The sequence below is a fragment of the Astatotilapia calliptera genome, chromosome 10 (assembly GCF_964374335.1).
Source record: "Astatotilapia calliptera chromosome 10, fAstCal68.1, whole genome shotgun sequence".
NCBI classification, from domain to species: Eukaryota; Metazoa; Chordata; class Actinopteri; order Cichliformes; family Cichlidae; genus Astatotilapia; species Astatotilapia calliptera.
The window spans coordinates 27,775,902-27,793,621 of NC_137431.1; the positions used below are offsets into that span (position 1 = coordinate 27,775,902).

At 39.1% G+C, this 17,720-nt stretch overlaps 1 protein-coding gene across 6 annotated transcripts in view; it reads left to right on the plus strand.

Annotated features, from left to right (window-relative positions):
- Positions 1-17,720, plus strand: part of cadm1a (cell adhesion molecule 1a) — a 465,861-nt gene that overhangs the window by 391,324 nt on the left and 56,817 nt on the right. For all 6 annotated transcript variants that reach the window (XM_026182491.2, XM_026182490.2, XM_080307311.1 and 3 more), the window contains one exon: positions 7,235-7,407. In XM_026182491.2, coding sequence (XP_026038276.1) covers positions 7,235-7,407 — 173 coding nt within the window. The remainder of the gene's footprint in view (positions 1-7,234; positions 7,408-17,720) is intronic.

Below are 17,720 nucleotides of genomic sequence, written 5' to 3' on the forward strand. Positions count from 1 at the left end.
CGACTTTCTTAAGGATGCACTGTTTTTGGCTAATAGCTTGTTATTAGCATCTGATTTTGGCTAATAGCTTGCTATTAGCATCTGATTTTGGCTAATAGAACCTTGTTGTTCTTAAAGATGCAATTTAAAATTGGATCTTTGGTCAATTTTCTGTTATGTTAAGTGGCTTAACAAAAAAAAAAAGAATTTATCTGAAAACACCTTCTGTGGAGATACTGTTGGTTTTGTCCATTTTGGGTTATAGCTGTGGCTGAATCCATAAGCGACAACCTTTTCCCATTGTAGATATAAAAGGGCTCATTATAAGTTAATGAAAAAACTGTGATTATTATTTTCAGTGAACTATACACCAATGCAAACATAATAATGAGTGTTGTAAGGTAATGCGATTGTTGTCTAAATCCTGCATACTCGACTTTCCAAGTCTTCCCCATTTAGAACAACCAAGCATCTCTCAGATCTCCAGAGTTTTTCTTTAGGGGTATCTTGTTAGTCCCTTTATTATGCTGTAATATTAAAACCACCTGATTATTATTGTTTTAGGCCTCTTGTATAGGTGTTCTGGCATTGACATGTGACATTTAAAGGTGTCCTGTCATGTCTGGTGGAATGAATTTGGTAGCAGTTCCCTTGGGCCCTGTGGGTTCTGGGGTGGAGCTTGCTTGCCTTTGTACATCCTGTATATGTTTAATCACATGGGGATCTAGCGAGTTTGAAGGACACGTCAGTGCTTTGGACTCTTGGTCATGCTTCTTGAGCTTATCTGTGGACTGTTTACTAATTGGTGGGCCACATTGTTCAGCTGATATATGCCAGTGCTACAGGCAGTACTATTATCATGTGGAGCGTGCGTAGTCTGTTTGCTCAAAATACCACCCACGTGAATGCCACTACTCAACATTCACCCAATTGTAACGAGATGATCCGTGCCATGTCCTGGCATTAAAAAAAGTGACTCGTGAACATTGCCTCATGGGCTAAAACTTAGTTTTTGATGACAAATTAGAAAATTGGAAATGCCAAATGTCACAACTCTGTGGAAGAGGAAGCTAAGAGTGGTACATAAGCCTGACAAGCACAGTGTGTTGTTTTACTCAACACTGGCTCTAGAACTAATCTTCTCGCAGACAGCAGAGATTTCTTCTAATTAGCCGATGGAGTTCAGCTGATGGATAGAATGGCTGTGAAAGTACAGTTTCAGGGAGAAAAACTGTGAGTGGAATGTGATAAGGACCTGGGTCCTGGCTAGTCTAAATACCCATTACTGGCTACATAATCACGTAATTGAATGGCTTCTATGTTCGTTTTTCAGATTTCCAAAGGGGAAATTTGAAAACTGACCTGTAATTATGAAATACATCAGAATTACTGTGTGATATTTTGAGCAGGTATTTAATTACTGCTGCTTTAAAAGTGGAGGACCGAGCAGAAGGGCATTAATAATAGTGAGGGGAGTGGGTCCTAATGTCTTGCAGTTAGAATTTCAGTAGGCAGAGGGTTGAATAGGCTGGGTGTTTTTTCCCCTAAATGATGAGTGATAATATTCTGAAGGTATCTAGGGAAAGTGTATGAGGCTGAGAGAGACTATGTTGATGGATTCGAGACACTGGATATGCACTCATGAAGTCAATTTTGTGATTAAAGTTAAATGATTATTTGTGGTACACAGAGCTGTGAACAGAAAACTGTCCTCAACTAATTTTTCTCACCATTTTCAAAACTTACAGTGACTCGGTGCAAATAAGCCCTTTGAAATGCCTAGCCTTATCATCTGAAAGCTCCAGCTTGTTGCTCATTAGGATATTATTTCACCTGCATCATCGGTAAACCCAGCTGTTGGTTTGTTTAGATGGCAGGTCTTTGTGATATGAGATGTAATGGAGTGCAAATGAAACCATTAGGGAGAGCAGGGTTGAGCGTAGCCCTGAGAGCCTCCGGCAGGAGACCTGCTGAACTGTTCAAATATCAATAAATTGTACTTGGTGCTGTTGAAATCTATCAAATTAGTATGTTGACAAGCTAGTTCAAATTTGAACAGAACACAGTCATGAGATGAAGATGCTGTTATGAAAATTACATTACAAACTCAATGTGACCAACTTGCAGGTGTTTCTTTTGTTCAAATTCAAAGGTAAATGGCAGCCTTAGAAAAAGGCCCACGCCATGAAAACTTAATGGTTTCTGGAATCTGCAGACTTGAAAAGCAGTTTGTATTTTTGTTTTTTAGCATAAAAATATAGCTAAAAGAGGTGTTCACAACATTTTATACTGGATTTAAATGCCAACTAAGCTCGTTTATGTTTGTCATGCCCAACTAATGTCAGACAGTGTATTTATGAAGACACACATACAAACAGATTATCGTGTTAGTGACAAATGGAACCTAATAATTGTGTTAGTGACAAATGGGCCCTGTGTACCTGGGAGCGCACTGAGCACATAAATGCATACAAAAAGTGAATTGCGCTGCAGTAGAGGGTTAAAAAGTTTCAGAAGAAGTTTTTTACCTTGTAATGCGGTCGCTCTTGTCACGGACTTCAGCTGTCCTCTCTGCTGGAGAGTTGAAAGTTGGAAAGTGTGTGAAATTTAGTTTTTCGGGGAAGTGTTTTGCTAAGGGAATTAGAAGCATGAAAGAGTGATTGATAGTTATTACTGAAATGTGATTGAAATTAGTTTCCTTCCTTAGAGGTCTGAGTGAGGTGTAGACTTTCTAAGCAGGTTAAAATGCAACCAAACATAAGCAATCATAATTTCTTAGTGTGTTATTAAATGGCCTGTAGTTTTATAGTGCTTTACTAGTCCCTAAGGACCCCAAAGTGCTTTACACATCCAGTCATTCACCCATTCACACACACGTTCACACACTGGTGATGGCAAGCTACATATAACCACAGCCACCCTGGGGCGCACTGACAGAGGCGAGGCTGCCGGACACTGGCGCCACCGGGCCCTCTGACCACCACCAGTAGGCAACGGGTGAAGTGTCTTGCCCAAGGACACAACGACCGAGACTGTCCAAGCCAGGGCTCGGACCGGCAACCTTCCGATTACAAGGCGAACTCTTGAGCCATGATCGCCCACAGTTAAGTCTTTTTTTCATCTAAAGCCACAGGCCCCAACCCCTGGGCCATGGACCGGTACTAGTCTGTGAGTCGTTTGTTACCGGGCCGCGAGAGTTGAGGCTCGGTTGTGAAATTTATGGTTTTCAGGGTTTTTATCGTTAACTGTGTTTCCCTGGGTCTTTCCCTGTGTTGTAGTTGTGTCTTATTTTGAAAGAACTATTTATGCATTACCACCTGCGACCAGAGAGTATTAAGGGGCAGAGAGGAGGATGTTACTCTCAATGTTGTTAGCGTGTTTCAGGAGGACGCTGCTAATAAAGTTACACAATTGCACAGTGAATTTGCATTTATTATTATATTTACAAAATACCACAGTTTTTCTCTTGGTTGTATCATTTTATCCACAACACCTTAAAGGCCGGTCCGTGAAAATATTGTCTGACATTAAACTGATCCATGGCGCAAAAAAGGTTAGGGATCGCTGATCTACAGCTGATCTATATCTGTTAAATTAGGATTTTCCATGATTTTCTTTTTCAATATTCGACTATATACATTAATGGAAATATAATCTATAAGGTGAAAACAGTTTGGAACAAGGTTAAAAAGTCAGTACGTTGGCAGTACATTTGGCATCATAGTCATGGTAAAAAAAATGAAGCTACTGCCAATCAGACACTCTCCAGATGTTACTATGTAATAGATCAAAATCTAATCTAATCTAATCTAAAAATGGTTCAAGGTACAAGTTCTGGGCTGAAAAGAGGTGAAAAATTTGAAAGGCCTTCAGAAAGCCTGGAGAGCAATTGCTTAAGACCACTTTAAAAAATGACAAGAATGTCTGCTTTGTTAGAAGCGAAATACAAGGGAACGAGTGGTGACTCTTGACTGCACTTTATTTGTCAAAATCTTTGTGTGCGAAACCCTCGTAAGCACCTTCGCATTTGCCTACACAGGCAGCTCTAATGCATTTCATCTTGGATGACGTTATGACTATGACATCAACAGCTGAACTCTGTTTGCAGGTTCAGCCAATGCCAGCTTTAAATTGGCCCTCAGATTTAAACCTTAGTCGTAATCCAGTCTTGACCATGAATCAAAGTTAGAACCAATCTTTAACTGTCTTCACTTTTCACTTTCCCATCTGAGGCTCAAAAACTCAGTATGAAACTCTGAAAGGTAGAAGTACAGAACAGGCATACACACACACGCGCGCGCATAGATCAAAACAGTGTGCACTCCTGAATGCTCCTCCCTTCCAGCCCAATCCCCCACCCCCTGCAGTTTTCATACTTGGCATAGAGACAAGCTCACTACCCGTATTCATTTTATAAAGATGAAAACACAATCAATACAGTGAGCCGGGAATTGGAAGTCATTTTCATTAGAGCTGCTGAGAGTTGTGCAGTCATTACCAGCAGATAGCACAGGGGGCCCCGACTGCAGGCAGCCATTTGTATTCTAGACGCCTGCCCTTCCTCTCTCCTTGCAACCCCATCTTACCTCTTCCATCTATCTATACCTCCTTTCCTAGCTTCATTTTTCCCTCCTCACAACATCTGATGCACCTATAGAAACATTTTCTTCTAGGTTATGTTTCCAACTCCATCTGAGAAAACAACTCATATTTCTAAATGTTTTTTTTTTAATTTACACTTCACTTCACCTACAGAACACTTGCAGCAGACACGGTCCTCTCTCTTTCAAGCCATCCACCACAGCCATTAAAAACACTTGTGGTTTGTTTGTTTGTTTGTTTGTTTTGGAAATGAGCTTCAGGAGCTATTTCATATTTTTCTTTTTCCTGGATTTTTGTGCACCCCCACCCCCCTCCCATTTGCTTGCTCCCTTCACACCAAATGTTTTCAAATGGAGGGAAACAAGTTAAAACACCACAACAAAATGCAACAAGAGAGACCATCAGCACATGCTCAGGGGAAATAACAGTAGCTGGCAATGGCCATTGAAAGTTGCAGCAGCAAAATAGAGGTGTTTTGTCTTTTTCTTTTCTCTTCACCCTCTGTGACTCTGGGCACTTTGAGCTCATTGTCATAAAAATGGAATCTGTCACCCTGCTATAAACCTCAGTCAAGGTAGAAAAGAGAACAAAGAAAGAGGCTTGGTAGGCAGCCACCTACAGAGCTTCTCTAAGTATACAAGCGTGAAAAGTCTGCAATTTCAAGACAAGGCTGGTGCACGGTTATTGTTACTTTTAGAGGTATGCAAAGGTACAGATGTCATTTCAATACATCTTATTTACCATTATTTATTGTTGCTTTAAACTAAAGACAAAAAAAGATGAAGCTGTGTTAGTTATCTTCAGAGAAATGGTAATCTGTTACCACATGTGGGTAAAGTTGTTAAAAGGACCTGTAAATGTATGTCTACTGTAGAACAATCATATACTGAAGTGTTTTTACTGATTGAATCAATTTGCTAAACCTCCCTGGAATGAAATAAAAAGAGAAACTGAGATTTAGATAAAAAGACAAACGTGACATTGTGACACATATAATAGACTTTGGTCTTTTTTTTCATGAAATCTTAGTAGTCAGAGTATTACTACGTAAGCGCAGTGTACCACAAACATACAGTCATTTCTAAAACAAAACAAACTGACCTCTGAAAACAAAGAAACAAAGAATGGTGGGCTACTGTGATACTGACTGCACTGTGAAAAAGGTATTTGAGCTTGAACAAAACATGCAAACAATTAAGCAACAGTTGTCCAAGATCGGATACTGATGTCAGTCCAGAGGGTTGTTTAACTTGTTCATTTTTATATAACCAAAAGTGCAAAACAAATGCAGACCTATAACCTCCTAAGACCCGAACTCTTCCAGAGCATGCATTTTTAATTTCTCTTTGATATTTGGGCATATTGGGGCCCGATGAATGTAAAAACAAAGAATTATCAAATGTTTGTTTTTTTTACCTGATTTTTGTTGCTAAGAAAAGTGAGAGCCACAAATGAGGATATTTGTTAGAATTTTGATAGAACAGTAGCAGTATAATGTCCTCGTAAGTGGATATCAGGCCCTTGCAGAGCAAAATTGAGTATTTTGGTCTAAATAACCCAAAATGTGATGTCCACATATGTGGACGGCAGGTCCTAGGAGGATAATATAAAAAAGAAAAAGAAAACTCAAAAGATGGAAGTTCTTGGTTGCCTTTGGGATGCCATGGGATTTGTGTGTGTCTGTGTGTGTGTATTGCATGACCTTTACTCTGGGGCCAATCCTTAATCATTAGTTGGCCATACAAGATAATTATTTGGTAGATTGACAGGAGATTTATTACATGCATATTGCCCAAATATGAAACCTATAGCGAGTACATTAAAATGGTAATATAACCTTGGTACCGTTGCCGGTGCTTGCTGGACTGTCTGATCACTGAGGTTCTGTCTTCAATATTACATAGACCCTATAATCTATCGGCTTTACCTTACAGTGTAAAACACTGTTGTTGTGAATTGCCATTCTATTTTTTTTTTTTTAAGTATTACTTTAAAAAAAACAAAAAATATATAAATATTAACATTTTCTGTACATATTCTAAGTATGTATGGCTATAATGTTACAATATTGTTGTTTTTTAAAGAAAAATAAAAGGAATATAAAATAATGTGACAAGAATTTTAATTTTCTCATAATTTGAATGACAGTGTGATTGCATTTTATGGTTTTTAAATTTAAAAATATATATATATATATATATGTGTGTGTGTGTGTGTGTGTGTGTGTGTGTGTGTCCCCATAAACATAAGATACATTTTCACTTTCAACCTTAGTTGTTAGTCATACTAAATAAAGGATCATGAAATAGAACTGCCAAGATTCAGCTTTGAAGTATCAAGAAAAAAAATTGATGAGAAGTACTTAATGAAAAGGTTTTTTAAGTAAGAATTAGTTCAATGTATGTTGTGGACTCTAATTGGTTCCCACTTTTAAACAGCATGAAACTTGATTTTACAATTCATTCACTGATAATATGAATGCCGTTCATTTAAAACAAGGTATGCAATATGAAATATATATATATAATATATAAAATATAAAAGGTATTGCTGATATAGGGGATCAATAAAAGATCTCAAAGACTGGCCGAAACTAGCTGATGAAGAGCAATGTGATCTTACTCCTGTACTTACTCTGGTGTTTTAATTTCAGGCCACAGCGGGTGAACTGGTTGAAGGTGGATGACGACGTACCTTCCCATGCAGTTATCACCGGCGCCGATCTTTACATTGAAAATCTAAACAAGTCCTACAATGGAACCTACCGTTGTGTGGCATCCAACTCAATTGGAGAGGCTTACGATGACTACACCCTCTATGTCTATGGTACGTTCATCTATCACTGATCCACTAATATTTTATTATCTCTTACTGAACAAACTTCCAGGTCTTTTCCTTTACTTTCTGAGGCTTTCTTTCTTCAGAGGACCAGTTCTAGTAAAGTATGAATTGTTGCTTCCTTGTACTCTCTCTGAGCTATATTAACATTTAAAGATCTTCAAACCTTTGGCCTTTTTGAAGAAGTTTTAGGAGAGTGAACATAAACAGCAGAATAATTTATTTGTAGAGTGATGAATGATTTTTAAGACTGGTAAGCAGTTAACTCTGGTGCTCATTACTAGGTCTTGGAGCACACTGAATACTCTACTGGCATAATCCAGAGTATGCAGGCTGACTTTTAAATACGGTCTCTGTTTTATTACAGCATAGACTTATTATATTTATATGAACAGCTTGTCACTGTACTCTATTCACTTTGTTAACCTAACTGCCATGCACCTTCATGTAGGAAATACATTACAAAAACATTTGGTCTCTAATAAACTGTTAAATGCATGATTATTGTTATTTAAACAGGATTGTTGTTCGTCTCACTTGTGCCTCAGTAACACACCTATGCTCAAGCAACTACTTAAGATGTTGCTTCTATTTTGTTCAAAGAAAACACGAAGATCCTGTCTCACAATTGTGTCTTTGTATTTTGACTGGCTATTTTAATTAGACACATTTTTGCATACACACATTTTAGATTTTACAAACAAATTCTTGTGACATGTCTTGAAATTTTAAATACTTTGCTGCAAAAATGGAATTCCAGATATAAGAAGGAAATGTATTGTTAGTTTGACTAGTGGATATAACAAATATAACTTAATAGTTAGAGTTAGAAAAATGAAAAATATCACATTTTTTGATGGCTTTAAAAATATTAAGTTCACTAGGTAGTGTGGATTAGTTCCAGACTTCTGAATTTAGCTCTGAGCGTAATAAACTAAAGTTCTTGTAGGCCCTAGAAGCACACTAGAAGGTGGTCGGCAATTGGAGAAAACAATAATAGCTGCAATTCCCTTCAGTGTGTGGTTTGCTCAAGAAGTAAACATCACTACATCTGCTCCATTGAGTTATTGCATTTTGTTTTTAATATACTGGCCCTGAGACCACAGAGTATTATTACGTCCTAATATAGCTTAAGTGATTTTTATGTATGTGCCCTAAAATTTGCCTTAAATGGCTTTATGATCTTTACAACATATACCACAATAATACATGTAAGCAAAAATTACTTTTATAGATGATGCAAAGTATGCCCTCAGCTTGCTGCCTGTATGTTGGAGTTGCTTGAGGATGCTCCACCTGTGGACTCTGTTGTCCTCTTGATAGGCTCCAATGCTCATGTGGGCATGATTGGGAGGAACGGCCTGCCAGATCTGAACTCAAGCAGTGTTCTGTTACTCGATTTCTGTGCAAACCACAGTTTGTCCATAACAAACACCACGTTCAAACAGAGGCACTCTAGGCCGCATGTCGATGATCGATTTTGTAATCGTTTCATCAGATCTGCAACCATATGTTCTAAACACTTGGGTGAAGAGCAGTGCTGAGCTGTCAACTGATCACCACTTGCCAGAGGTCCCTGTCCACAAGATCTTCAACTCCCACATCCGGCAGAACTTTGACAGCATTCCAAGGGAGATTGAAGGAGGTCACTGAGGCAGTTTAACAACTCCTTGGTGGCAGATCCCCTGGGACTGATAGAATAGAATAGAATTAGAATAGAATTCAACTTTATTGTCATTGCACATGTCACAAGTACAAGGCAACGAAATGGAGTTTGCATCCATCCAGAAGTGCTTTAGTATAGATATATTACAAGACATATATATTATATATTACATACAAGTTACATTTCCATAAATATATATTACAAAAATGATGAGTTTCACCCTGAGTTCTTCAAGGCTCTGGGGTTGTAGGGTTGTCTCGGTTGACATGCCTCTACAATGTTGCACGGAGATCAGGGGAGGTACCTCTGGATTAGCAAACCGGGGTGGTTCCCATCTTTAAGAAGTGGGACCAGAGGGTGTGCTCCAACTATAGGGGGATCAGACTCATCAGCCTTGTAGCAATGGGCCAGACACCCATTGCTACCCATTGCTGATTATATAACCGCTGCAAGAGCTTGGTCCGCATAGCCAGCAATAAGTCGGACTAATTCCCAGTGGGTGTTGGACTGCAACAGGGCTGCTCCCTGTCACCAATTCATTATTTTTATGGACAGAATTTCTAGGCATAGCCAATGGGTGAAAGGCTTGGCTCAGCACCTCCAAGTCTGAGGCCATGGTCCTCAGCCAGAAAAGGATGGAGTGCCCACTCCAGAGATCGACAAATGGATTGCTGTTGCCACAGTGAGGTGAATACTGTACCAATCCATTGTGGTCAAGAGAGAGCTGAGTGTAAAAGCACAGTTCTCGATTTACTGGTTGATCTACATCCCTACCCTTACCTGTGGTCACAAGCTTTGGGTAGTGTGCGAAAGAACAAAATTGTGAATACAAGCGGCGGAAATCAGGTTTCTCCGAAGGGTGGCTGGCTTCACCCTTAGAGATGGAGTGAAGAGTTCGGCCATCCCTGAGTGACCTCCTGTGTGAGGTGTTCTGGGCATGTCTCACCGAGAGGAGGCCCCGGGGCACACCCAGGACAAATTAAATCTCTCAGCTGGCCTGGTGTTCCCCCGGACAAGGTTGAGGAGGTGGCCAGGCAGAGGGAGGTCTGGGCTTCTCTGCTTAGGCTGCTGTCCCCCTGGCTCGGACCTGGGTAAGCGGAAGAAAATGGATGGATGTATGGATATGATGCAAAGTGTACACGGCTACATGCTATCTTTTCATCCCCCAGCTGGGATCACTGGATGAGGGGTGTGCATTCCGTTAAGCACCGGAGCTCCTGTCCACACACCTGGAGTTATACCACACCAGCTTCAGCCTACTTGGACCAGTTTTACTCATTTATGTCGCTTCCATGTTGGTCCCTTCTTTTTCTGTATGCATTTCTGTCATTCTCATAAACATATTCTCAACATGTTTTTGTATTGTTGATACCAATAGCATTTAATACCCGAGCAAGGCATTATACTCTAATGCGCTCATTTTCCCTGACCAAAATTACTTCACTATCCCTTTTGGTAGACCCTGAGCATGCAGAGAAATAATTTGGCTGCTATTGTGAGATGGAATTAGCAGAGTGGCAACGCTTGGGGTTTTTTTTTTATGTGGGGTGTGAAATACAAGTTCAGTGCCTGATGGACACCAGCTGAAAAGATGTTATTTACAGCAGAGTGAGCTGCTGTGCTAATGATGAGTACACTAAAACAAGAGAGGTACCATTGCAGACCAGGAAATGGCTCACTGCCACCTGCTGTATTATATTTATTAGTTATTATGTTAGCTGTGTCTTTTCCAGAACTATTTTTTTCTCCTTTTTATCCAAGGATAGTATGAAATCACTGCTACCTAACTATAGATGTGGAGCTTTCTCCAAATTTGTAACATTTATAAACATGAACAAAATTTTTGACTGAAAAAACTTTTCCACATTTACTGAGCCACTAGGGCACAGTAACTGGTAACAACTGCAATTGAACCTGAGTAATTTGTTCATGTTGGAGAGGAGGTTTAAATCACATCTGAAGCCTCCTGCCAGAGAGGCAGTCCACACTGACAATCTCTCTCCACAGGCATTATACTAAACAGCTAAAGGACTAAATACTCTATCCTGTAGGAAAATATGATGCTGAATTTTTTTTTTTTCAACTACACGTATTCAAACAAAACCATTTTTTAAATAAAGTCATGCTGATGTGTTTATCATAATGGTCTTTTTTAATAATTATATTTTGCACAGAGCTGTAAAACCTTTGTAACAAATGTAACAATGTAGCTGAAGCTGTAATGTGATTACTGAATTTAGTACTGTACAGTACTTTGAAAGAAACATTGTAAATATAGGTCAAATTCCAGCTACATGTTTAGTACAGTCATTGTACAATGCAATGTGACCACAGTAATAGTGTTATTTTGTAACAATGTAACATTGCTACTTTGTAACATGCGCACTAACCCTAAAAGTGCCTGTCTGTGCATGCAGATGTGTTTGTACTCAGTTACAACACAGATAAAAGCATCAGTAGCAGTAAAAGTGTACCTTAAACCCATGTTGTCCCTAAGTAGCAAAATTCATAAATCACAACTTTGCATTCAGTATAAATTTTGTGGTATTTATTGCTGGCATTTTGTGCCTCTCTCTCACTAGTCCTAACCAACAAAATCCCATGGTGAGGGCTGCAAGTCGGCCTCTCTTATCCACCCACACTCCCCCTGGTGAGAGAAACACAAAGATAATCATGGTGCAACATGTGGGCAACTAAAAGCCTTGCACACAAAAAAAGAAATCCGCCATTAAAACCACAGAAGACCTCCATCCTTTTAGAGCTAGTCTTTTGATGACTTTGATGTGTCCGTGGGTCCCACACTCCTAATGTCTACAGTAATTCAGCAGCCAATCGTGCCAAACATTCGCCGTGCTAATGGGAAGACAGGATGTTGTGGTAGAGCTGTCAGAAGCTGATTCTCACATTATGTTTCAGAGCTCCTTCCAACACACACACACACACACACACACACACACACACACACACACACACACACACACACACACACACACACACACACACACACACACACACACACACACACACACACACACAAGCATGCCACCTGCTGCTCCAGCACTATCAGCACCATGAAAGCATCTCTGCAGTCAACCTTTTACGTCAGCAGTAGCTTTAAGAGGGGCATGGCTCTGCACAAAAACATGACCCCTATAGGCAATAAACTGCTTGAGTGAGTCACACTGACCTCAGCTTTGTTCTCGTGTTTGTGTTCCATTTAGATAAAAATGAGCTCTGATGCATATGCCCATTTCATTTTGGTTTGTTTTGGGTTGGTGCGATAGCTGCCAGTCACACTGCGAGAGCTGTCAGTTAAACTAAATACATGGATCGTGACTACGTGAAAAATAGAATTCCACACAGCATTCCACTGCTTGCTGCCAGACGCATTGCAAGATTCATTTGAGATGGTACAGAAAAATAGACCAATGATTAAATTTTATAGTTAGAAATTATTTTTATAGCAATTCAAAATCTAGATTACTTTAAAAATCATTAACAGACTGTTAATTGTTATGGCTGTAATTTACAGTATAACAGGATATTATAAGCGTATAGTGAAAATTAAAAGCCGAAAAAAGGCTTCTCACCAAAAATGTTTCTGGTCAAGTTTGTCTCTTGCTCTTCTGTGCTTTTCAAACAACATCCCAGGAAATTTTGGTAAAATATGTAAATATATATTCTCACGTTGTATAAATGATTTAATATTCTGTGTACCTGAGTGATTTGTGAAGTTCTGTCAGCCTAATGTCAGAATGTTCTTATTGTTACAATACACTTCCAACTTGCACTCACTGGGCACTTTATTAGGTACAACTTGCTAGTACAGCATTCCAGCCCTTTTTGCCTTCAGGACTATCTTATTTCTTCATGGCAAAGATCCAACAAGGTGCCGGAAACATTCCTCAGAGATTTTTCTCGATATCAATATCATGGTATCACACTGTTGCTGCAGATTTGTTGGCTGCAAATCCATCATGCAAATCTCCCATTCCGTCACATCCCAAAGCTGCTCTATTGGATTGAAATGTGAGTACATTCACTTGTCAGGTTCAAGAAACCAATCTGAGATTTGAGTTTTGTGACAAAGTCCTTTATCCTGCTGGAAGCAGCAATCGGAAAATGGGTGCACAGTGGTCATAAAAGGATGGACATGGTGAGCAACAATACTCAGGTAGACTGTGGAATTTAAATGATGTTCAGCTGGTGCTAAGAGGTCCACAGTGTGCCAAGAAAATATCCCACACACCGTTACACCACCAGCAGTACCTACAAGGGGATGAATGCATGTTTTCATGTTTGTTCAGACCGAATTCTGACTCTCCCATCCAAATGTCACAGAATTAGACCAGGCATGTTTTTTTTAATCTATGCCACCAACAAACATGCAAGTTTCAAAATCACTTAGATCACTTTTTTATCCACATTCTGATGCTCAGTTTGAGCTTCAGCACTTAGATATTTGTTAATTAAATATTTCTGTTAATGAGCAGTTAAACAGGTGTAACTAAAAAACTGGCCAGTGAGTGTGAATTTCATCCAACCTTACTGACTAAAGATTCGATTTTCCCTGACAAATTAACAGAAGCAAAAATACCGAATTTAATTTAACCTTATTTCTGCTGGGATTTTAAAAGTAAAGCAGAGCAGAGTAGCAACACTTCAGCATGTTTTTCCAACTATCATTCAGCTTTGCCTGGAATAACAAAAAGATATTGGCACTAGCTGTTTAAAAGACCTCTTATCAACAGCTTCACCAAAAAAACCCCCCCCAAAAAAAAACGGTTTCATGTGGCAATGCCACACAAATGAGTCAGTTCTTGATTTTAGGCACAGCACTTGGTCAATAATGCATACAGTTAGTTATACCTTTATAATGTTACACAATATGTGCCTGTGAGGCAGAAAAGAGCAGTATGGGCTGCTGTTTAGTCCCCAGCCTCCTCCTTGGGATCTCAGTATAGCTCCTGAATGAAGAAACGACAATATGTCTTGTTATTCCTTGGCATAGACCAAATGACCTGGTTAACATGTGTGAAAGCACACTTGTGTTAACTGGGCAGATTAAAGAGTTCCATAAAATAAGTAAATACATGCTAATTGCTAGCTACCATATGTTGCCTCCAGGCTATTTCATTCAAGTCCAGTATATCACGAGATCCCGCATATATATGCAGGGTAATAAAGATGAAGGCAGTAATACTAAGCCAAAAAATAGAAACAAATGTAACCAATTACCAGTGTTATTGCTTCAGCAATGCAAAAGGAGATATCGTGAAAAACCATCAATTTTAAATGACTTCCATAAAATGAAAATTCTCTGCCACTCTGTCAACCTCGGGCCTTAAAGCACACACAATATAGCTCTGTAACTTGCAGCTATGTAAAGTCTTCATTGGACCTCCACCATCATTACTCCCTGTGCTCGGCAGCCAAAACAAATACAGCCATATAGCCGGCATCTCCTCTAATGCATTTGAGTCCTAAATATTGTGACCCTAAGTGATGGAGAGCACCATGAGACTGGCTGACACTAACAATGTTAACAGTGAAGAAAGCAGTCTGTATTGCTCCAACTCTCACTGCCTCTCATACTTCACAGGGTAAGAAAACACAACCATCAGGGTTTTCCTTTCACAGTCGAGTGAGACCCAACGCCGAGGGGTTTTAAGTTGTTTACAGGCTGCCGCTTACCCAATAACTGAGTTCTCTTCTTCTCTGCTCCTACACCAGCACTGGATTTTATTGCACACTAGCAGCATGTTTAGTGACCCTGTTGCTCTCAGTCATCCTTCTACTTGCTTTACACTTCTTCTTCTTCAAATTGCATGGCAGTTTTTCCCCACAAATCACTGTTATCTCTTAGAGTCGGATCCAACACGCCTTGAAGAGTGTCCCAAAACACCCCGTTCAAGCTGCCTGTGCTCTTAGTTGCTTAAATTGCACTTGAGTGGAAGTGAAATTGCAGATGTAAAATGTTCTGAGGAGGAAAAGTAATTCATCACTTCCAAAACAAATTTGTATGGACTTTATGTTTTAAATCCCTTCTGTCTGTTATTAAGACGTAACAAGATATATGAGAGGCAATATTTTAGATGTTTCTTTAAAATGTATCACCACAGGCAAGATGGGTTGTGTCACAGTGGCTTTCACTCTTAAGTTACAATTATACACAATTTCACATGGAAATGGCTGTCAGGTCCTGTCAGGTGCCCATTACATTAATGAATATCAAAGTATATTTGTGCGTGTTTGTTCATATTCTCAAATTAGAGAGCAGCTTTTTCACTTTTTGTCTCTGAATGAAAGAACCTCAATTCTGAATAGGTTGTATACTGGACTCAACAACATCCTTCAAGAATTGTGTTGTTGCTATTTTAGTTACTTTTTATATATTTTGTAATTTCTCAGTGGAAATAGAAATCAAACTTTACAGTTCAAAGAATTTTTATACACATTTACAACTTTGGAATCTGAAAAAAAGACAATTTAACCCTTTAGAGCCGGTCAGAGCGGGCACGCTCTGTTTTGCATAACTATTTTTAAATCCCGCTCTGCAACCACGTAAGCTAGCGCAATAATTTTTTTTGCATATGAAACCGGAGGAGTTGTACTTACATCTTATGCCATCAGCTTGTCCTAAGTCACAGTTTCCTTCCACATATAGCTTTGCAAAAACTGCATAAAAAGCACTTGCAGCAACAAAAACATAATATTCCAGAAACACGCTTTGCCGATCCGATCAGCTGTTCATAACACTTCCTACGTTGGAATAGACGTCAGCGCGAACTTTTGCATGTCCGCCATTACCTGCCCGAAGCCGGAAGTGACGTCATTTTCGCGGAAATGTAGTTTTTTTTACCATCAGGGCCTCAGGGCCTATACTGGTGCTTTTAAAAGTTATGTTTGACTTTATGACTTTCTGTGTCGTTTCTGGGATGCTTAGGACTCATATTGCACTGCTGGAAATAGTTTATTTTGATGCACATGCTGCTTTTTTGCAAATTTGCAGTATAATATTTATTTTCGTTTTTCCTGCAGTATATAAAAATTGGTGTATTTCAAAAATAAAACTTTGAAGACACTCAAAATAAATTTCCTGTGGTAGGAAACTATTTTGTGCAACTTTTTTGTATTTACAGTTTTGAGGGATAAGCCTCTTAAATTTCTCTAACTAGAAATATATGTTAAAAAAGCAAAAACGATTTTCAATTTTTTGTAGTTTATTGCACTTTTTTGCAATTGATGTAATTACTATGCACTTAATGAATACATATTATTAAAATCTGGGCTATAATTGTTGTATTGATGTATAGCAACTTGAAATGCTCCCAAAAATGGCACCACACCATGTAAAAATATAATATAAGCTCTGGCGGACTTGGTTCTATGGTAGGTCTTAAAGGGTTAACAGTTGAATCAAGAACAGTTCCTGAAGAGGGCTTCAAAGAACAGACGAAAAAAAGGAAAGGACTCTAACTGGATTACCTAAGAAAACAACAAATCAGTGATGCATTTATGCAGTGTTTTGGAAAAACAGAACGCAAGTAATTAGAGACAGCATCATACGAGGCCCCATCTACAATTTTGTTTAGCTGCTAGAATTAGGCTAGAAATTTCTGAATTTAGTTTGGAAAATATTAACGTTTTACCTGTTGATCTACATTCCCGCTCTCACCTATGGCCAAAAGCTCTGAGTAGTAACCGAAAGAATGAGATCACCGATGCAAGTGGTGAAAATGAGGTTCCTCTGAGGAGACGGAGTAGAACTTCTACTCCTCCACATCTAAAGGAACCAGCTCTGGTAGTTCGGCCATTTGACTCATGTGCCTCGTAGGGTGAGATGCTTCAGGCATTTCCTACCAGGACGACGCCTAAAAGCAGGACCCAGGACGAGCTGGAGAGATTACAATTTGATGTCTATCTTGGGAACAAATTGGTGTTCCCACAGATGAGCTACAGGAGGAAAGGAAAAGGGGGATTTAGACTGCTGTCCCTGGGACCCAGACCCAGATAAATGGAAATAAATAGACAGCAGTGCGGTATGCTATAAACTAGCCAGTGATTTACCACAGCCAGGGTGCTTGCCTGTACCTTCTGGCTGTAGCTCAGGAGGTAGGACAGGGCTCTACTAATTGGAAGGTTGGTGGTTCGATCCCTGGCTGCTCTAGTTTGCTTGGCATATATCATTGTGCAAGATCCAAACACCTAGTTTCTCTCTGATGAGTGTGAATGTTAGCTACAAAGTGCTTAAGTATATTAAAGTAAAAAGCACTTGTATAAATGGGTGAGTAAGGCATGTTGTATAAAGTGCTTAGAGTTGAGGTAGAGTAGAAAAATGCTATATAGGAAACAGTTCATTTACTTGGCAAAGATTAGTTTAATACATTTTAATTATTAATTAAGTAATCTGGAACATAGCGTGTGATGTCAGTAAAAGGATAGTTAAGCTCATCTGCAAAAAAAAAGGTTAGGAATTACAAATACTCCAGTGTTAAATACAATAAGTCTATATGAATGGTGGTACATAAATCAAACCATTGTGATTATGTAAAAAACAGTACTGTTGTTTTATTAAAACCATTGCAAATTTAAATAGCTTTGCTGTCTACTATCAATCAGTCTTTGCTGCAGC